This window comes from Tauraco erythrolophus, chromosome 13, assembly GCF_009769465.1.
Source record: "Tauraco erythrolophus isolate bTauEry1 chromosome 13, bTauEry1.pri, whole genome shotgun sequence".
Lineage (NCBI taxonomy): Eukaryota > Metazoa > Chordata > Aves > Musophagiformes > Musophagidae > Tauraco > Tauraco erythrolophus.
Genome location: NC_141477.1, coordinates 5,033,221 through 5,056,555, shown reverse-complemented (window position 1 = coordinate 5,056,555; position 23,335 = coordinate 5,033,221). Strand labels below are relative to the sequence as shown.

The 23,335-nt window shown below is 39.1% G+C and overlaps 1 protein-coding gene across 1 annotated transcript in view; it reads right to left on the bottom strand.

Annotated features, from left to right (window-relative positions):
- PCDH11X (protocadherin 11 X-linked) overlaps positions 1-23,335 on the bottom strand; it is a 316,876-nt gene that overhangs the window by 100,345 nt on the left and 193,196 nt on the right. The window contains exon 3 of the mRNA XM_086619900.1: positions 22,093-22,164. Coding sequence (XP_086476026.1) covers positions 22,093-22,164 — 72 coding nt within the window. The remainder of the gene's footprint in view (positions 1-22,092; positions 22,165-23,335) is intronic.

The window sequence follows — 23,335 nt, the reverse complement described above, 5'->3', positions numbered from 1 at the left end:
AGCAAATGTGTATCATTACCAACAACTTAACAGTACTGGTGGTTCAAGGAAAGGTCAAACTTGCTAGCAGGAATCATTTTCTGTCTGATAACAACAGCTACCACCTTTTCCAGCACTTGAGAGACGGATACAGACCAGTTGGCCATCATGGTGGAAGAAATAGTTTGTAGCACCTTTGACAGCTAATGGAACAATTAACTCCAGGTAACAGGATTCCCTTCTGAGTTTTAAGAATGTTTCTTTTAAAATCATGCAATATAGAGATCATATATACACACCTTTCATGTGCCTGTCTGTGTGCATAGACAGTCTTGCACCACCGGGCGTCACGTTCCTGCACCGTACTGGCCAGCAGTTGGTAGAACAGCCGGGTCACTGCTAACGCTTCCCTGCTCCCCAGTGCTTTCACTCACTGGTGCCTCCGAGATTTTACAGGTCACGTTTTCCAAGCCTGATTGTTTCACAAAGACAACTCAAAGTGGCCAACGCTGTTCCAACAATCAAGAAATAAGTGAATAATTCTTTTGTCTATGAAATATATATTTAAAAAAAAAACCCAAACATTTAGAACTGCTTTAGCCTTGTAGCATTAATGTCACGAAAGGCCAGATCCAAGATGTTATTCCCCCCCCGCCCCCATTCTCGACTGATCAGATTTTACAGACAGAATAATTAGTTTTTCACAGATGAAAAAACTACGCAAGGGAAGGAAATGAAAGGCAACTGAAGAGAAAGACTGAGGCCCCTTAATCTCCTTTGGCATGAACTGTTCTGTTAAGATTTAAGGGCCCAACAGCCATCACCCCACAAGAGAGGCTGCAAGAAGAGGAAAGAAGGTTTCCTCAGCTGCCACAGACCTATCTGCACCCTCAAGCAGAAAATGGGCCAATACAGGGACAGGTCTTCCCACACCCTGTCCCACCATGCAGCCTCTGCACTTCGACACTGCAATACGTTTGTGTACACTTGCAGCTACATGCTGTAATGCAAATGACTATTTACTTTGCACCGATCTGTATCGGGTGAAAAATCACTGTAATTTAGATCTCATTTGTTTATATAATACGTGATTTGTTTATCATGAACTTGATGCTTTACCTCAGCTACTCAAGATTTCATTAAATAACAAATCACTTGTAAGACCATGCCTAGGTAAGTCAGAAATAGCAAGGCTGCCACACATGCCTCCTCTGTGTTAACATCCAAAACGCACAACCACTTCACTGTGCTTATTGGCAGAAAGAAATAATTTCTGTGATCAGCCATTTTTGAATGTATCTGAAACTGATTGCAGGTGCCTTTTTTTTTCCATGCTGATTTAAGCAAACATTGCTCAACTTACACCCTGCGAGTTTTAAAACAGGAGGTGGGTGGGGACAGCAATGCTGGTTAATTTTCACAATGCTAAATTTCAGTCTCCTGGGGAAAATAAAAGACCTCAGTAATCTTTGATGTAATTCATCTGAGCATATGCCAAAGTGTACTAAATTGTGTAAGAGAGGATGATAAATAACTACAGCGTGTGACAGAGTAGGAATAAAGCGCCATGGAGTTACATTGCACTGTTCAATCAGACAGTTGGGTCAGTTAATGCATGAGCTCAAGGCTAAACATCAATCTTGGCAGCTGGCGTGACACCCAGCAATGTGGACACCAAGCACCTCTCAGTTCCTCAGTTGGGTGGGCATGAAAACAAGAATGTCTCAGAAATTCACAGAAATAAGCATTATCAATCACTTGATTTCCTATAAACCAGTAAACACTATTGTGAAATCTCATCATGAAATTGGATACTAATGTCTCTAGTTTCTATCTGGAAGCTAACAGATATATCTGTAAATTAGCTAACGAATTTGGCACAGGACTATGGCTATTCCGGATTTCTCCAACTGCAAAACACAACAAAGTCACCTTTCCTACATTTCTTAATCTGAGAACTAGACACTGCATACTAGAAAGCTTTTGACTTTCTAAACCTGGAGTACTGCTAAAAACCAAGGAGGATTTTGTTGATTTTTTAATTCTGATTTCCGTAGCAGAATAAAGTATTCTTCTCCCGCCCCCCAAGTTGTGGTTTAATAATAATTTCACAGTAAAGTAATACAGTATCACCTAAACACTAGGAAATATTTTAAAGTCATATTAACGTTCTGATAATTAATTTCTACTCATGAGATGACATTTGTTGTTCTAGTATTTAGCCTAACGATGCTGCATTCTAATGATTTTCTTTTCTAGTAAAGCTCACAAATTTTCATACTTTGGAAAATGTATAGTTGATTTTTAATATGCTAGTGAACGTATTACACAAGAATGTCTCAGACTAGTGGATATACTCCAATCAAACTTTCCACAAACGTACACAGCACTCCTTATTTCTTTCACATGCACATAGCAATTTAACTTATTTTCTGTTGTGAGGCAAAATCACATCGATTTCATTCACAAGAATAGCAGAGCTATTTTACAGATATGATCACAAAATATAATTTACTCTTCAGAAGCAGAAATTACGTCACATAGGTTAATCACATACATTAAAATATGTTCTTCCATATACTCCTCTCTGGATTCTTCAGCAAATTGATAATTGTCTGAATCATTAATCATTTGAGGGCTCTGTACATTAACTGAGAAGTTAGTAGCTGGATAAATTATTTGTGGCTGCTGGTTCATAGTCCAAATGTAACATAGTGCAGTAGGTGCAGGTGGTTACTAGATAAGTGCAGGTGGGTAACTAGGTGGGTCACAAAATAAGCTAGCTAGCTAACTAGGTATGTATTTGGACATAGCATAGATAAATGTACTTAAAAAGGAGCCCAAATTCAGTAACTTCTTGAATAGATTAACTCTAGGGAAACAGTGGCTTTCTAAATAATATAGCACGTATTACAAAGGGTCACATTTATACTGGCTTTAACAGACCCAGGAGGAAAGCTACAGTAGTTGTCTTTGATCTATTGGCCTATATTAAACAGTGATGTGCTGGAGCATTGGGAAATGTCCTAATTTATTGCTGGAAAATATGTATGCATATTGTCAGACAGAACATTCTTTATACTGTGGTGGACTATTATATGGGAAGGATTAAAAAAAGTAAAAAGAAACAGAAGTATGTCATTCATCCAAAATTGAACAGAGTGGCTGGCTAAATTGCCGAGAAGTGATTTTGATTGAACTTCTTTGCATCAAAATATTCACTTCATTTTGTCCAACAAAATGCTCCTTTTTAAGCTCAGAAGCGAAGTAAAAAAAGAGTGCATAATAAGTAGCTAACTTCAGATCACAGATATTTTACTAGGGAAAATAAGATTCCCCAATAGATATTCAAGTCTATGCAGGTACAGACAAAGAACAGACTGTGAGTCATCACTCCTGAGTCATCACTCCGGCTTGCCAGGCTCTTCCAGGAGACTCTTGGGTTTGGGGTCTAAAGGTGCAACACAAACTTCATATGAACTTCACTAAGATCTGAGCACACCTGTAGAAATTTTACAGCCTTGTATCTTGTAGTAATGTTCACAAGCTTCCCGAATTTTACAGTGCTGCAACTATATCAGAACTATCCAACCTACACCATGAACTCCATGCTCATTCCAGCATGTTTAAGAGTTTTGTTAACAAGAGCTAATTAAAAAGAACAACACTAAAAACCCGCTCCAAGTCTGGGAAAGAGACAGCTCTGTTCTCACACACCAGATATGTCATCCTTTTTCATTTTTTTCAGAGGACAAATAGCAAATAGAAGGAGAAAAATTCTTTTCCTTCACATTTTCTAAAATTGGATTTTCCCCGCTTTTCCTCACATGCTCACATTGCACTGCAGCATTACAGTCTCACAAAACCTTTTGTGATGGGAAATGTTGCACATCTGTTTCTAATCAGAAGAATTTAATAATATTCCATCAATGGAGGCAGTTTGCATTTATACCATCACATTTATTTTTTTTATAAGAAAGGAGTGTGAATTTTCGTTGCTGGCCAGAGTAGCCGTGGACATGAATAGCAGTCTAACAGCCTCTCTCTGCATACAAAAGCATACCTCTTGGTGCCAGCTGAAATTCTAATCAGAGTTCCCTCACAACACAGATATCGTAGGTGTGCTGTGCTAGTCATTTCTGTTATTATAAACGACCTTTCAGGAACTGAAAAAAATTGTAGCTTGTCAGTTGAGACTTGTAATCGTTATCCATTCAGCTAAAGGATTTAACAGGTCTGCTTGTAAAGGGAGAAAGAATAGATTCCCTTCTCAGTAATCTCAGAAAGACACAAGTGGTCTAAATTAACAATTACCTTAGACATTGAGGGAGATTTCTAATAACGCTGTATTAGAATGAAAGTTAGTATATTCTGATGGGAATTTAATAACCACAATCAGCTGCAGCCTGACCAGAATACATGCAGCAGTTTGATTACCAAAGAAGCAGCCGTGATTCTTGTCACCCTCAAGCACTGTCCTAAACAAACCCAGTTAACACCCCTCTTCGGGTGCTCCCTGCATTGGTTATGCATTTAGTGGAGGCCATTCAACCAAATGGAAAGTTATTTTAATACAATCCCCTATGATATCTTCAAATTGCTCCTTAAAATATAATAAACGAGAAAAGATCATTCAAACTTTCAGATTTTTAACTACATATTTATACCTGTAATCTGTATAACATGCTTAACTGTCTTCACACAAAAAAGGAACTTATATTCATAATCTAAAGTATGTTACATTATTAACACTTCAAAATATTTAATAGCCTTTCTAGATAATAGCCTATATTAGAAATAAACATTCAGCAATAATTCATAGTACAAGCAGATAACTGAGATAAGCAGTGAAAAAATGTAATAAGGAACATGATTAATATTAAAGATGATGTACTGGTCTATTGGGGAAGGAACAAAAAAAAAGTAACCACTGTTAACCACAGACTTGAAACAGTAAATCATCTTCAAAGCAAAACACAGAAACTTAAACATTTGCAAGTACCTCTGTTCTTCACAATATTACTGAATTTTCAAATCTTACTCTCCGAGGAGGGCCTTGGCCATTAAAGCTAAGCAGAGCATTCTTTTTTCCTGCGCTCTCCTGTGCTACTGGTGCTGCCACAACCCCAGCACTGCTGTCAAAGCAGGTTGAAATCACACTGCCCACTTAGTCATAAAATTGGAGGTACCTTTCCTTCACACGAAGCACTTCATACTCTAGTAAGCATTACAGAAAGTATGAAGCGCTCTGGGCAGAATGGCTGGGTAATAAAAGTGTAATTGAAATGGCTCTACTGCTGCCTCATTTCACCACTCACACCGGCCTCTGCTTGTTAAATTTTAAGATCTCTTGGGAAACAAGTGCATAATATAACTACACTCCAGAGTGTCAAAACAACCACTGCTATGATTTATCTCATGCATGACATCAAGGATCTATTTTAAAGTAAAGATTTTACCCATAAAACAAGCCTTTAAACTTTCACACTTCCCTTAATTTAAAGAACGTAGGCTAAAAATTTTAGAGGAACTTCAGGAAATTTTTAGATTTCCTGTTGTCTCTGCCTTTCAGGAACATTTGAGCCTCCTTACTCTTTTGCATATCCAAACTCATTATAACAGGAAAAGCTAATGTGGGTTTCTTGAATGAAGATTGGTATAAGAAAATGAAGTTTCATCAACAGGGCAAGTAACAGAAGAAAAAGAATTCAAACGAATACAAAATTCAATGAAAAGTTCTAAACCAAACAGTTGCTAAGCAGTCTTGTAAATAATTTTAGCTTCCATTCAACACAAAGGGATTGCAAATACTTCTGAGTAACACACTGATATCTTCAGGAAAGGATATCTGGATACCCAACAGATTTACTCCTCCTGCCATCAGGTGCTCTCTTGGGCCACCTCCCAGCTGGCCACTCTTCCCACACAGTGCTTTGAAGTTGTCTTTTAACTGCAGCCTCACTAACATGCTGAAGATAACAAGATTTTAACAGTGTATGTCTCTCGATTTTATCTTTTCATGTCAAAATCAACTTGCCATTGTCCTGAATTGATCTTACACCACTGAGGAATTTGTCACCCACCTCCAAAGAGGTAGGGACCTGAATGTTTGCTGTGGGACCATTTAAAGCTTTTTTCAGACAAAGCCATTTTGGATCTATATGCATTATTTGGAGAGGGACTTTTTACAAGGGCATGTAGTGATAGGACAAGGGGCAATGGGTTCAAACTGAAAGAGGGCAGATTTCGATTAGATATAAGGAAGACATTTTTTACGTTGAGGGTGGTGAGGCAGTGGAACAGGTTGCCCAGAGAAGTTGTGGTTGCCCCATCCCTGGAAGTCTTCAAGGCCAGGTTGGATGAGGCTTTGGGCAACCTGTTGTAGTGGAGGGTTTCTCTGCCCATGGCAGGGGGGTTGGAACTAGATGATCTTTAAGGTCCCTTCCAACCCTAAACGTTCTATGATTCTACGATTATTTCATTCTCATATATCTTCTGTTGGGATAATACAGCATAAAATGGTCTATTACCACTCATAGGTGACAGAGGCAAAAGACACTCACTTCTGCGCCTTATTGCTAACTTCACCAGCATCTACAATTAGACTGGAAAATCCTCCCAAATTTAACCAGCATTTGAAAAATTCCTTCTACCCCACACCCCACTGCAGCAGGTAAGATCACCAGAGAGTGTTTCCTGTTATTTGTTTCTAAGGAAAACTACCACATGCACAGCAGCAGTGCTGTTTCTTCATTTGGCCTTAATTTCCCTGTAAAGCCTATCACAGCCATACGATATTACCTATAGGAAACACACTATAAAATTTACTTTGTCTAGGCTTAATTAGCAGTTATACATTTAATTCCTTCCACTGCACAGAGTAGCCTTGACTGCTCTGTAGTAATGCCTATAAGTCAGTAATAGGCCATATAACATCCAATATTACTTTTGCTTTCTGTTCCAATAGCTTAGTGCAGCTATGGAAGATTGATCGTTTCCAGCATGCTTTTATTTGGAGGCAATTTCTTCTTTGTGTTAGGAAACTGTCACTAACTCTAAGGCAAGCGCCCTGACAGAACAGCATTCAGAAGAATACTAAAAATAACGATGTAAGCAAGTAATTTTTACACCCACCTGTCCTCATCCCGCAAAAGCTGACCAAAGATCAGAACAAGCTTAGAAGTGGCTAAAGGTGGTTTCCCTTCAAGATCCTAGACCTATTCTAGGTTTAGTACCTAGAATTTTGTTCAGTACAATCCAGGCAAAAGAGTGTGTGTCAAAAGCTTAGATATTGTATGTGTCATGATACCCCATCACTGTATCTCAGAGAAAAAACAGCAAGAGGACACAAATTACAAGGGAGATTAAGTCACGTTTTTGAAAAATTTACTAGCAGTAGGAGTAGATACGTTGGATTTTTGTTCTTCGTTTTACTGTTTCTTCCTTGTAGATCTATCAAGTGAAATGTTGAAGTTATGACTACTGTTCACCACTTAGTACCCCTCCGTTTATTCTAGCATTGACTGGCATAAAAAGTACATATTCCAAGGCATTCATCAGAGAAGAGGACAGCAGGCTGCCACAGTTCAATTTGGTTACCAGCTCCCTCTCCTTCTTCTAGCAAGTGCTGATTAGTCCTCAGAAAGTGGCAGAACTGCCAAATAACACCGTGAGAACAACGGATAAGGACACATGCAGTTGAAGCCCTGTGTCTCCACACTGTTAACACACCCTGTTTATTCTCCCTATTTTCTACATAAATTTAAACACTTTAAGCTTTATAGTCTAAAACATATTAGGGAAGTAGAAATCAATGGGAGCTTTGTTATTTTAAGAAAGCAATTCCAAGGAGTCTGAAATATTGACTCGTTAAGACTTCAGTTTGCATTTTCATGCAATTGTGTGGCGAATTCTTTGGCTGTAGAAGAAAAACGAATGAAAGAGTTGTGTGGACTCTCTGTGCAATGTTCCCTATAGAAAAAAAATAAAGAATCACAGTTACCTGCCTTCCACTTTGCATAAACACTATTGCTCACTATATAACAGAAAGAAAAAAAAAGATTTTTACTGTTACAGAATCTAAACTCTTTCTGAACTCTCTAGGTCTGTCAGGTGGATAGACTGTAATGATCAAGATCTCAAGGTCAGAAATATAAAGAACTGAGTAAAACAGTAATTTCACACTGTGTAACAGTCTCTGAGAATACTGGCCCCTGACATGTAATGCCATGAAAGAAAACAACGAACTTTCATTTTTGATTTAAGTTTACTCAAAGGTGCTTTGCTATCCCCTGAAGTTTTGGAGCCGAATAACCAGCCTTTACCACTTGTCAGCATTTAATAGCCTACACCCCAATGATTGATTTTGTTCAATTGGATTTTTTTTTCTCTCCAACTCATGTATTTAGCTTTTAGCTGCAGCAGGTTGACAACGCATCTATCATAGCTAAACAATCTTATTCAGAAGCATTTATTTTCTGCAGCTACGTTTGTTTGGTCTTCTACTATATACATTGTTTTGTATGTTCCCACATACCAACACAGGTTTACATTATGCCTGCTTACAACATCACATAAGCTATTTTGTACCTTTCTCTTAATTCTGTATCTCCCTTGCCTTCTACGGGAGCTTCATTTTTCTGGAGAATGAAGATCACTGAACAAGGACCAGTGTAAATGTTCCAGTAGTTATTAAAAAGATACTTAAAATATTCCTACACTCACCTCATTTGAAACTATGCTCTCAAGACACTACTTAAGTGGACTGGGAATTTTCCTATCCAAAAAGGCAGCCGTTACGCTTTCCAACAATTTAAATTATGCCCTCCAATATTCCTGATATCTGAGTGCAATTGATACGCACTGTTCTAAACGTACCGTGTCAGTCATATTCCTAGGTTTCTACAGAAAAACACTATCAACAAAAAAAAGTTAATGACAGCAACTTCTGGTCAGCTCTTTGAATGAAGCACGGCTATAGGTAAAACCTATCCTTGAAGACCTAAAGTATGAGTTAAATCATGTCTGTTTGCAAAAACTAAAGTATGAAGCTATGAGGGGTGAAGTAATTCAGCAGAACATAGAACATGAGTTAGCTGCAATCCTTAAAAACAATACAGACGTCACAGGGCTTCACAAAGCTATGGGACTGACTTTAAAAAGAGTAATAATTCTGGGGTCTATTCTGAGCTTCATCTGTCTCCAAGTATGGAGATACAAAAGCTAAAGCCTGCACAGGAACAGTGCAGAAGAGGGGTGGGAAGACTCTTCTAACAGCAATCCTTCTGCTCTGGGAAGACTGAACTAGGCAATGTTTTTAACATGTTTCTTAAAAGTGAAGCCCCACCTCCTGTTTCAGAAGACAATTAGGAGTTGTCTTTCGTCTCACTGTTGTTTGGTAGTTTGGTGAGAGTAGAAGCAATACACAAATTACTTGAGAAGCAGCTGAGTTAAATCATTTCTGTTTGCAAAAACTAAAATCTGTCGGGATCAGAGTACTGGGCATCATTAATGGATTTGTAGCCCATGGAATAAATATCACTGGCAAGTAAACCAGTATTTGAGGAATACGTGAGGAGCAATGATTTCATATGTAGGAAAAGACTTCTTCAATAACCACCCATCTCACAGCGCTCAGGTATTTCCCAGCTCCTTCTATTGCCTCTCTCTAGGTACCTCTAACATGCAAATTTGTTCCTTATAAATATTGGTTTGTGTTCTAACTGAGGGCCAAAAGTCAGTTTTTCTTATTCAGGAAAGTGCTATAAAAAATTTGAAAGAGTAGTCACCCGAAGAGAGAGCAGTTGTCAGGCTCGACTGCCTTACTTTACAATGGCTAGCAAGAGAGATGCATTCCTTCTAAGGAGAAAACAGCATTTTTCCATTAAGTGAACTCTTGTATAATACAGCAGCACATCTCTACTTCTTAGAGTCCACACAACGCTTGCTACCCATGTTTCCAACTGAGTTGTTTACTTTCTCTCAAATCTTCAGCTTGGCAGAGCTTGTGAACAGACTGCCACTCTGCCGAGCACCGTTCCACAAATATGAAAGAAAGAAGCAATTCTGAAGGAAGAACATCTGAAAGAAGTAAGATAAAATAGTGATGGCATGATTATTTCTATTTTATCAAGTTGCTGTAAAACTGCCAAGCTCAGAAGCCTACCATTTTAGCTGCGTTTGGAAAAAGAAATAAATAAAGCAAGCTAGTCCCTCTCACTGCCTCTCTTTAAAAAGAAGTTCAGATGCTTCTGAGTCAAAACACTTGTAAATCCTGAAATAGAGAGAATGAAACAGATCATAAAGCATCATTACTTTTACTTAGACAGACAAAGGTCTGTGTGTTAGACATATATACGAAAGCTGTTGAAGAAAAAACGATCAGAATTCAAAAGCAGCAAGAGCCTTGTTCTTGCAGAGACCTGTCTGCCTTGTCCCGCCATCTCACAGGCAGGCTGCTGAACAGGAAAATAATAATCGACAGATACGAATCATAAGAATCCACTGTGGACAGCAAAGGTTTTATGGATCGTAAGAAACGATCCTTAATGTTCAAAAACAAAACCTGGAAGGAGAAGATTGTAACCCGCACATGACAGAATCACTGTAAAGACCAGGTTTTCCCATAGAGAAAAGTAGAAGAGAAGAGCAAAGAAAAGAAAATGAAATACATGAGAACGGAAAAACAGCTTTATCATTCATCTTTGATCATAGACAGTGCACTACTTTTCAGAAAGGAAAAAAACCCACAAAATTCTCTAAAGGCCTGAAGTAACAGCATTCTCAAAACAAAACAAGCCACACGTTTTAGACCACAGGTTTTTTTCCACAAAACAATGAGTTACAAAGTCATCAGTAATGCTTCCATACTTTGACTTATTTGTATGATGTTAGCAAACAGAGGAACAACCAGGTTTACGCTGTACATTCCCGTCAGTACGTTTACACCAACAAGAGGCATGGCCCACCACTGACGTACCTGCTAAAGTCACCCCGTGGTCTGCAGAAGGCTGGCTAGGCAACGACGTATGTGCGAAGTGAGGGAGTGAAACACATAAAAAGGCTGAATCCACATTAAAAGCGTTGTGTACCGCAAGTTGATCCATCAGTACTGGCTATCATCCTGATGAAAAGCCATCACAAACCAACGTAACTAAGATGTACATCTCAGCTGCAGAGCAGACAACGTGATCCTTCCGCTTCCCACTCCCTACCTGGTCAGTGCTGCTACAGATTCAACCAGGTTTCTTTCCCCAAAAAACAGGGACTGTGTGCTCATAGTCACAGTCGGTTGCACAGAAATACCTGGAAAGCTGTTGAAGATTATCTAGCAAACATACATTCTGTACTAAACATACAGAATAAAGATGAGATTTTATCACGTTGTCTGAAACAGACCCAAGAACTACAGCAATTTGGAGAGTAAAAACGCAAGTATAGAATACTACCAGATAGAAACCCCAGTACTAAAAATGTCACCACAGGGAATTGTTAGTACTTCATACTAGGATGATACTGCCCTGAACACCTTGAACTGTAAAAATGAGCACCTAGATCTCATCTTGGCCATTGCAATAACTGATTGTGGGCACCTTGGGAGAGGAAGTTTCCATAAGTGGTGGCAACTTGACTATTTAACATGAATCTTTGCCCAGAGTGAAGAGGAATTTAGAATAAATTCCTGAGGGACAATAGTAGCACAAAGAGAGGGCATGACAAATAACACATAAAGCACAATTTCTCCCTCAGATCATCGTTCACACCATCCACATTTTGGCCATATAGTGAAATTCATCACATTACAAAGCACTGTGCTACTGGTGAAAATTTATGGATTTAAAAACAAAGCTGTAGAATATGCATCTTTTCAGGGATGATGAATTTTACTACAAACCCCAACCACTGTCACAATGTTTGCAACATTAATTCCTTTCTGGGTCTGAGCTGCTTCTAATATCTGCTAGAGTTAGAAAAACAGCACAAGGCACAACAAATATTTTTGCTATCCTTGTGTGGTATTTGGGAAATAATAGAGGCATTTCAAAACAAAGTCAAAATGTAAAGATTTGTTTATTTTCCAAACTACAGTCTTGGTCTGCAGCACCAACACTATCTGGAACCTGACATGCTATTCTAATGGCATTTTCCCTAATTTAACTTCATATATGAACAAATCAATTGGAACCAATGGAAGAACATTGGATGAGCCTTCCAAATGAAAAAGTTGATACATACGAAGAACACCACCACCAGAAAACTACCTTCCATCATCAAAGCAGAGTTGGTTGCTAAACAAGTCTTTTTTAATTTCTAAAAAAAGACAAATATTGTATTATATAAATCTATTTTAAGCATCTTCAGAGTTAACACGTACATTATGTTGTTCGTTTGTGTCTTTCAGTTACAAGTAGACAGACTGCAGGCTGGATGTACCATTTCAGAGGCAAATGATTCCAAGCCATCTTCAAGACCCCCTGTAATTTGTCTCCAACTGTTACAAAAACTTGTGCTGCAAGCTCAGTCAGGTGGACAGAAACGGCTTGGAATCGTATGGCTTGAAAATCAGTAACTGCTCCTGCTTTGTAGGAATATGAGGTGGGAGAACACGAGACAGAAGGAAGAGATCTGGAAAAAGGTCTTATTTATTGAACTAATTAGGACAGGACCCACTTGCTTCCCTACACATGACACAGATACTTGGATGTAGATCAGGGGCACACGCAGGGCAGTCATGTGGCCAAGCTGGACTGACAGCCCCAGCTCAGCACCAGAACCTGCAATCAAAAGCTATCAGAACAGGCAAAATCTCCACAATGCTTTTTTTTTTTTTACTCTCTCCCTAGATAAAAAGATAAAAATCACCAATAAAATATTAAAAAGAAGCACCTTGCAGCTTCGCTTGCCAGCAAGCCCACAAAGGACAGCTGAAGGAGTGAGAAGTGACCATCTTCGAGGCCAGGACTGGTCTGGATTAAAAGAGTCCAAGAGAGGCGCAGCAGTGCCTACCCACTCCGAGTGGGCGCCTGTCTCCTTGCAGTAATTAATACACACACTGTAAATGCTGAATACAACGTGATAATCTTCCCTTGTATGCCTCGTTATTTATTGGATTCTTTCTCAAAGGCAGATGGAGAGAACAGTGGTAATCTCATTTGGGCTTTGAATGGATACGTAATATCCATTACCGTATAGCCATCGGGGCACCAAGTTGGAGTGTGTCTGCTTTATATGCAATAATTTGCAGCCAAAAAATTATTCAGTCCATAAAATATCCTTCAAGAAAAACAACTGATTTCATAGCTGAGAAATTGACTGGGAGGGTAAGCGACCTGGCAACAGCAACCTGGAGCCACCATCTCCGCTACGGATACACAACAATAACCATATAACTTAATGGACTGGTGAAATACCTCATTTTAGTTAACTAAATTCAGTTAAAAAACTATTTTCAACACAGAAGATATATGAACTATGGTTTGATCAGTGTGCACCGGAGGTCCTAACAGCATTTGTGAATAATTTGTCCCTCTTTTCTGAGGGGGCTAATACCAGGTTTCAGTCTTCTTCCATCATGATCAATAGGAAAACATTCAGTGTTACAGAATCATGGCCAGTGTGGACAATCTCCAGGTGAAGAGCTCACGTGATGCATCTAGTGCCTACTTCTGTTATTCCCAGTGACAAGACTTTATGGCAGTGCTTGTGTTTGCTATACAGAACAACTGCATCACTCATTCATCGGGAGTGAAGACATAACATTCTTATTAAAGACTCAATGAGTTTATAGCAACCAAACAAAAAACCACAAAAAGAAACTCCAAAAAAAAGACACCATCAAATAAATCCGCTACCAACAAGAAAAAGTGGTTAAAAGTTTTGAAAAAGCACACTGTAGGAAATAAAAACCTCAGTTTAACAGACAGTTGAAAGTCCAACACTTCCAAAAGTTTTCCCCTCACACGCTCACTCTTCATGCAGAGGCACACACTGCAGCTGACACTGTTTTTAAGGTTTAAACATGACACCAGAAGGCTTTTGTTATGCTTGTGCTTTCCAAAAGCTTTTCAGACCACTCCTCCTATTCTGAGATGCATAAATACATCCGCAGGCTGCAGCAGTGAAGAGGATGGATCTGCTCCCGCCTTACGTTACAGTTCACTGCTCTGCGAGTGACAGCGAACTGGACACTGGAAAAATGGACACCTCGATGAATCACGCCTCGTTTATATTTTCCAGTTTATGATTTATGCATGTTGAGCACAGCTCAGAGGAAGTAAGTTACAGTCCAATGCAACGTAATGATTTTGTTACTCCACGCTTTCCCCTAAATAATGGGGATGTGTCTGCTTCCTCGTCAAACAGGGGTGATGGCAGAAGAAATACTGTGGGGAGGAGAGCTGCTCTGAGCATCCCGATAGATAACTAGGCACCTCAAAGATCTCATCTACATTTTCTGAAAGCAGGTCCGGGGTGATTTACTTAGACACTGACAGGGCTTTCTGCATCTCGCAAGATGAAGGAGTAGCTGTCTACCTGCCCTTTTTAAACAATGCCATTGGATATTTCACTACTGAGTACCCCATCTCCTCCAACTCAGTGTATGGCAACGGAGAATAAATCAACCGCCTGCGCTGAGCAGAGCAGCTCCCTCCTGGAGCTCCCTACGATGCACATCGACAGGAGCCTTTCGGGGGTGACCTGTTTTCATGTAGACTGGGCTGAATTTCCAGGTGATTCTCTACAGCTGAGCTCCCAGCTCCTGCTACCAATTCTTTCCCCATTTACTCCACTGTTCCAGTCTGTAATAACAGTTCCAACATGTCAGAAGCAAAAGGAAGGAAAAGATCTAACAGCATGAGGCAAAGAAATTAGGCAGACAACATCGCTGTCATGGTGGACAAAAAAGGAAAAGATGTTCTTGGAAGTCTCAGTGAATAACTTCAAAAAGATTTAAATATTTCAAGGTAATAAGGACCTGAAACCTTCACTATCCACCGATTTTGTACTCAGCAGCTTTGACATTTGGGTTCTGAAAATACACAGAACAGCCTGACAGAGACAAACACACAAGCGCCTGTGCTCAGTGGTACAACCCCAAAGTGACTGTCTCTCTCTGGTACAGCTAAATGCCTGAAAATATAGAGTAGACTGTATGGAAACTGTCTGTAGAGTTCTCATTTATTTTAATGAACTCATAACTGAACTGTAGCTTAGCTCAAATCAAGAGGTTTTAATCATAGAATCAAGAGCTGGTCTGGAAACCAGACAGATAAACTTAAATGCAATGGGAATGTTTTCTGCCTTTATAATGGTCTCCCCTGCTGAAATCAATAGTAAATTCAATGCTCACAACTCTGGTATCCTGCTTTTTTTTTTTTTTCTTATTTTCTTTAAGTGACTTTTCATCTCTATCAGTTACTAACTTCCAATGCTCGTATGCTATGGCAAAACTAGATCTTGAAAAAAATACGTATCTTTAAATATACTTAAAGTTTGTCAAATGCGCCAAAATCTTACTAGATTAATAACAATAAAGTTCTTCCTATTGGCCAGGTTATCTAAGCAACCCTGCTCCACTGTAGAATAAGTCTTTATTTAGATTATTTTTATTAGATTAAAAATAATATTAGATTATTAAGATTTTATTTAGATTATTAAGCTTTTAGATTATTAAGCTTTTATTTGCAAACATCTCTTTACATTAGAGTTCACTTTTTAAATTTAGAGTTGAAAACTCCCAGTGGCCTAATACAGCCACAACATATGTTGATATCCTGGTTTCTATACAGTACATTGGTATTCTTCTGTTCCATATTAAAGTGAGTAGTCAAGGAAAAAGAATCACTATCTAGAAAACAGTTCATGTCCATTTCCAGTTAATAGATTGCCTTTCCATTAAGTTACCTTCCAGAACTGCATCCTGATTTCTGGATACATTATTTATATAGAATATCAGAAATACAGATTATAACCTGTAAACAAAATAACAAAATAAACACAGCTAAAAATGAATAGTGGCACTATCTCGGAGAAGTTCGGTTTGTACCTTTTGGCAGCCAAGTACTGCACTAGCTGCTGCTGGAAAGATGAAATATTTTGATGGTATCCACTATATTTATTTTCAAAGTGCAAAAATTAGTGTGTTTTTCTCTTAAGTTTCTTAATAAAATACTATTTCATTCCCACACGGTACTGAAATTAGACCAAAACAACTGTCAGCTTCTAGTTGGTTTTTAGTTTGAGGCCTCCATTTTAAGAGACAAAAAAAAAAAAAATCAGTTTTTAAGATTGGAGTGTTCAAAAACAGCTCAGATACTTACGCAGGCAGCTCTAACCACATTTAGAATCCTCACACTGTCTACTCTGATCTGGACAAGTTTTTTAATTTCTTTTTTTTTCCTTTACCAAGTCTTTTGTGTCAGAACTCAGGATTACAATTGAAGTTCCATTAAATATGAAATACACTTGAGGCATATGTTAATAAATTAAGTCACACAAAAAGAGAATATTTTGAGCACATGGATTCCAAATACAAAACAAAACCCAGGTATAACTAGACTGTGTAAGTCTATTTAGGTGACTGGTTTGTATCTAAGCAGAAGACACCAAGTCAGAAATAAGGCTTCACTTTTGTTCTGATTTTCACTGATTTCAAATCCTAAAGGCTGAAGCTGTGAGCTAAGTAAACAGAGCACACCACAACTTCGTGAAAAATAATTCAGTTCCCATGAACTGTGGAAACAAGATACACACAAAATTATTATTACTTGCTTCTCTTCATGTATTTAACCATGGCTGTTAATGTTTCTTCCTAATGTAAAACACTGTTTATAACTTAAAAGAAGAAAATTATTTTACTTTGAAATTTTTTTAAAACAAGATAAAAACACAAGCCATGTTGCAATACATCTCACTGGTCAGTAAAACTGGAGTATAAACTAAGCAGCTTAAACCATAGGTATCAGGAGCATAGTGGCAAACGTGGCTGGATTATATTTACTATCAGCAGCTGTTCACCTGTGTGCAGGACATGGACCTGCTCCATCCCTCCCCAGCACAGCAGGTGAGGGGACCAAGGTGAATCACCAGCTCACCCAATAACACATCTCCATCAGAGGGTGCTTGGAGACCTTTCTCTCCAGAAGTCTTTCTTGCACATTGAAGGGAAAGCGTGGCTGCAGATTAGGGTACAAAACCGATGGAAAGAACAAAAAGTACTGCACATGGTTCTGCCTGCAGTTGCTGGGTGTTTAAAGGGAACGAGAATTACATGACTTGATTTACTTTACAAAAACTGATTAGTAAAACCCCCTGTGGATTTCTTAACTATACTGTGGAGGGATATAAGATTAGTGTAGCAATTCCCATCATCAAACGTATTTACTGTTAAAATATTGGATTAGTGATGTTGTTATCCACTGTTCCAAGATTATAAAGTGATTCTTTAAAATTGAGCAGAAAAATACTGCACTCTATCATTTGTAATTAGATTTCAGTCTGAGTGTTTTTGCCTTTCCACAAAAAGTAATTCTGCTTCAAAAAAAATAAAAAGAGGAAAGGGACTGTGCTCTGCACACAAAGAGAAAATAAAACTATAGATGCAAAAGAGGAAACAAATTCTTCTCCACTTCTGCTTTTGAGAGACAAATGGTTGCACTCAGCCTGTATCTCATCGCTCCTTGTCACGCTCATTGCTGTGGCAATGCACCACCGTTACACCAGGTGGTAATAAAGCCATGTAGGTGTTAGATGTGGCTTATTTGTAAAACACACATGAATGTGCACTACCTGAGCTCGACAAATCTCAATCCTTGGAGATTTAATCCTCACAGAGAACTTGGAGGAGAACTATAAGCCTTCAGGGTCATCATTGTCTGAGTTTCCAGTGACAATGTGGACTGTGAAGGAGGAAGAACATGAGGAAAGGGGATAAATTAATGTGTTCATTAAAGTAATTATGCTACATTTGGGCTAGGAAAATTAATGCAACTGGACCCTGGCTTTTTGACCATCATCTTAAGAGATTAAGAGCACCTGGAGCTGTTACAATTAACAAACAAATAAAAAGCTACAGCACTAATAACACCACCTTCTCACATTTTATCCTGTCCAATACCTCTAGGAATCACTTATACACAGTATTTCACATAGGTACTGAATAGATAGTGATGCAAAAATCACAAAAAACCACACCACAAAAAAAAACCTTTTAAGTCAGAAATATTCTGCAAGTGAAGAGTAAGAGTTTTGCTCTACCTGCCATGCTATTCGACCTCACTATTTGCCACTACTGCAGTTTTAAGCTATATGATCTTTATCATTGTTCTTTTTCCTTCTTTTGGTAAATTGTTATTCTCTCTTTTTAGATTTATCCTCTTAGCAGTTTGGAAGAATAAAGCAATTTGTTTCTGAATCAGAATCGTCATGACAATGTCATTTTATGCCATTACCACATAAAATTAAGATTTTACAATAGTGGCAGCAACTTCAAAAATTTAAACAATCACAGATTAGTTTGATTTTAAATTACCTTGTTTGTAACTGACCATAAAAAGAACAGCTATAAATACATAATCGTAACTGCAGTAGCTCTGGACAGCCTTGACAGGGTTTATCAGCTAAATGTTTAATCAGGCAAAGCAGCAAAAAAACATAACTGCAGGAATACATGGTATTTAGCATTTAAATAAAGCTTGTAAACCAATGACAAGTCTATTTGGGCAACTACTACCACACATGTTCCTTATCTGCAAAGGTCTTGTCCCAAATTTATCAGAATGAGTCTCTCATACTTTATTTCCCAGGCAGCAACATCAGTTTCCATTCTCCGAGCCCACAGAAAAAGATGCAGAAAACTGCAAGTTAAAAGGCACGGCCATGAAAAAGAATTCCCACGTTGTCAATGTCATATTGCTCTAGGAACTTATGAAATTACAGCCAAAACCAAAATCCCAAAACCAAGAACAAAAAAAATCCACCACAGAACAAGGAACGAGCCTGACAAAGTACTACAGATTTGTATTTTTTTTGTGCAATTGAATGGTTCAGTTTCAAAATTTTCAGCTACCTGGCTGCTTCTGAGAGGAAACCTTGAACCAATAAGGCAAACGAGGGCCATGACAGAAGGGGCAGCACAAACCCCTCCCTCCCTCTGCACAAAAAGCACCATTTCGTGTTTCCCCCAGACTATAACCTCCGTGGGAAATTGCCCGGCTGCCAATAGGTACCAGCTTCTCACCTCGTGCTGTCAGGGGCCAGATGTGGCACTTTCTGCTTCATTGGCTGTTTGGCCCTGCACACCCAAACTGTGCTCTCAGCTATTTCCTGCGCTCTCTGTTGAGAAAACTCATCCCACAGCAGCTCTCAGCACCGAGCAGCAGCAAGTAGCCCAAGAAAACGTGATGATTTTTTATTATTAAGTAGACAAAAGTAGCGAGTCCCTCCCTGTAGGGGTGAGGGGGGGGTGTCAAAAAACTTTCATGTAAATAACAGCTTTTTGTAAACAGGAGTTGGTTTGACTCACGGTTCGTTCCAGTGGCTTTTAAATATATTTCTCCTCCTTTTAGAGTTGGGAACCATTTGCTTTATGAGCACCATTTGGATCATTTGCCTGTTGCTCATAAAATAGACAAAGCTTTTATCCATGCCATGAATTTTTACTCACTTTATACAAAATATCTAAGGAGGGATTTGCAGGGGCCAGAATTACATCCATGAAAGAACTAACAACTAATTTAATTTTCTGCTACAATAACGGTTCCAGCAGTTTTTGATTTTGTTGATTACATTTCTTCTCTCCACGAAATAAAAAAGCATATTGGTGTTAGCTTCTTTGTATGTATTTTTTTTTAAAAAGCAGATTATTTTTTTCTCCCAAAAACAAATAAGAATGGAGAAAATATTTCACGTTTTAATCCATGTAGTTATTAAATAAAGCAGTGGCAAAAGCAGCTTCCAGAAGCAATCAGTTAACACAGTGACAGTCTGAATACCCAGGAAGAACACGGATTCTCGCCAGCACTAGGACAGTCCAACAGAACATCTCTTTGACAATGGCACTGGCAGCAGTCACACAACCCACCTCTTGCAGAAGCTCACCTCTGACACCCGTCTTCATGCACCAGGGCCCCCCTAAGCGACCGTCATGGCATCAGACTACTTGGTTTCCTCCTCTCACAACTCAGAGGGTCAAAATTCTCTCATCAGTGCCCGCAAACTGAAGCCCAGCCCTCGCTCCAAGCTCGCTACCTGCCTGCTCTGCACCACGTGCTATGAGCAAGGGAACAGGGGGAGCCTGTTCACCCTCCCTTAACGATTCATTAGCTGTTTAGCAGGAACTGCTGGAATGAAACTCTTCCTTCAACAGTTTTGCTCCTGCACACAAGGAGTTACCCTCTATTAGTAACTATGGACCACAGCAAGCTCCTGTGGTCCTGCACATAAACATTGCTGATTGCAGACACAGATCGATGCACGCTGAACTGCTGCCATTAGCAGGTGCCTGGACAGAGGCGTTTTTGGAGGTTTGGCCAGGCAGTAGCCAGAAACAGTCAGGGCACAGCCTGCACCTGGGAGCCTTTTCCTTGGTAAGGGGGGAAGATTCAGTGTTTTGGAGACTAACAGTTTGGCGATTTCCCTGCAACATAAGGCTCACATGTTTCCAGATAACTATCTCCTTTCTCTACATAGAGGAGCACAAACACCACATATCTGTGATTACAGCAGAGAATCTACCATTTAAGATCTACTATATTTTTATCAGCTGTATAGATTGTACCATGAAAGCCTGCACAGTTAGCATGGCAAGTAATAAAATAAAAAATGCTCTAAAGCATGAACAAAGGTAGTAGTAACAGAGATATGGGTGGGTTTTTTTTTTGTCATTTCTAATTCTAAATTCCTATGCTGTGTTTGCCACGTGCTTTTGGAGCAAACATGCCTCTAGAACAGGCCTAGAGTTCTAAGATTTCATATACGTAGTTTGTAAAAACTGGAGACTAAATAGGAAAATATTTGTTTGGGCAGAGTGCTTACAGCCTGAAAACACGAAGCAGAGCCTACTTAGACTACAGTCACACTGTAATAATGGATCAGGGGTTGCTACCTCTGCCTGGTTTTCTCTGCCTTCACCAGGAATCTGTCCACTTGGGCATTACAGCTATAGAGTCACAGCTGCCTTTAGCAACAGGTGAACCTGCAAAGCAGAGGCTGGTGTTTGTCAGGAAGAGGCACTATGTCCTATCAGTTACAGATGTGGTAGCTGCTAAAGGAAAAACGTCCCCACATCCATAAAAAGCAGCAATCTTCCCCTTGGAATCTGCAGAAGCAGCCTGATTTTCCACATTGGTCTTCCCAGGACCTCATCTCCACCCCACTCCAGCGCCTTCTCTTGTACAGCCTCAATCCTTGTCCTTGGAACAGCAACATCGTTTCACCTGCACTATGAACTGGCTCTTTCCTTCTCTCCCATCACCTCCTAAGCCACATATTTCCATGTGCAGTACAGTACACTGATACACAGGGAATAAACAGAAAAAACGCCTCTGAACTCGTGCCTGTGAGAAATTTATAACAGCCAGTTTGCTCAAGTAAGTACACAACTGCAAGGCCAAAATATCCGAAACCACTTTGTGTTAAGGAACATTGCATATTGATATCCACATTTATCTTTTTTTTGTGTGATTAAAGTATTGCTTCATTTCTGGTTAAATCCTTACAACGCAAAAGGTTGAGCTTTCAAATCTTCCTCTGAAAATCAACTTTCACAAACTCCATTTCTACACCAGGAGACACTCTCAGTTTGTTGACTCACCATTGAGAAAGCAGTTTTAGTTTGTAAACTTCTGCAAAGTTTTTAAGCACATAAGGAACACAAACTGAAGGCAAGATAATCCTGGCATTTCTCCCTTAGAAAAAAGCTGAACCTCCAACTGAAAGGACACTACCAACAGTCCAGGCAGCCAAACACCACAACAAATCGTTTTGACATACAGCGCCAAGAACCACAGAGCTACATCTTGCAGCATTTTTTTTAAAGCCCTAGATTAATTCTCTTAAGACTTAAAGAAACCACCATTACAGAAAACATTATCTAAAAAAGTTGTTCCAGCCTACCTGTGGCTGAGTCCAAGGCTCCAAGGTTGTTTCTTTCAAAGGAGTTTGTGGCCTTCCCATGTCTTTCGTGTGCTTTTAGGAAAGAAAAGGATGCATCAGTTACATGTTCAACCACTCTGCCAGCAGTCAGCATTAATTACCTGTACAGTCAGGTATGAGATTCATACAAAGTAATGGCAACATATCACGACAGCATACATTTGGAGTAGACTGTAGGTCTGGTATTTTCGTAGCTTAGTAACTTAAGTTTTACAGAGTTGCTTTAACTTTCAAGGTGTAGGGGGCACACACCTTCACCTGTGTGTACAGATGAAAAAAACTTAGGTAAAAACATGAAGTGATTTGCCAACAAAGTAGGGTTCAGAGGCAGAAAGAGGAAACTCAGTTCTAGTTTCTCTACCCTTTCCTCCCCAGGCTGTGCTATGTTTAATGAACACCCTGAAAGAAGGACATAGACTGTGGTGGAACTAACTTCAATAGGTGAAATAGAAGAAATATTATGGAAAAAGGTTTTGAAGTCTGCATTATTTGGGCAGGGGAGCGATGTTTTCAGATGACATCCCTTTCCTTTCCTTCATGCTCTTTGGAGCTGGAGCCAGAAGACTGAGCACTTATCAGCTTATCTCTTCGACTTTCCACTACCTTGGAATATTTCAAGATTGACCCCCCAAATCAAAAGTCTATATAATCAAATAGATTAAAGTAGTCTTCAAAGAAGTAGACTTGCTGACCCTTCACACTTCCTTTTTTTAATATTACCAAAACATCCTGCAGTTACTTGTTAATATCTCTAATTGCTCTGCTTCAATAACGAATATGTAAGATTTCTGAGCATTTGGACTGAGCACTGACTAGGACATCGGCTCCTTTTAATTTTCTCTGTATGAGTCTCCCAGGGAAGGAACTTTACTCATTGCTACAAAAATGCAGACAAGTCTCTCATATTTTCTTTCTCCCTAAATTCTTTCTGTCATAAAATGGAAACAATGACATTCACAAGAAAACTCCTCTGCTAAAATACACTATTTAAGTAGTGTCAGGATCTTCTCCTCCTGAAATACAACATCTCTAATGTACTACCCTTTGGATACCGCCTTTGACAATATGTAATATAAATAGCCTCTTATCCAGGTCTCAGAGTGATCAAATGCCCATGGAGACTGCAAGGACTGTCAAAGAAAGGGAGAGATATGCCATTAGATTTTCTGTCATATGTAGTAAAATACAGCCACTTGAAAGGTAA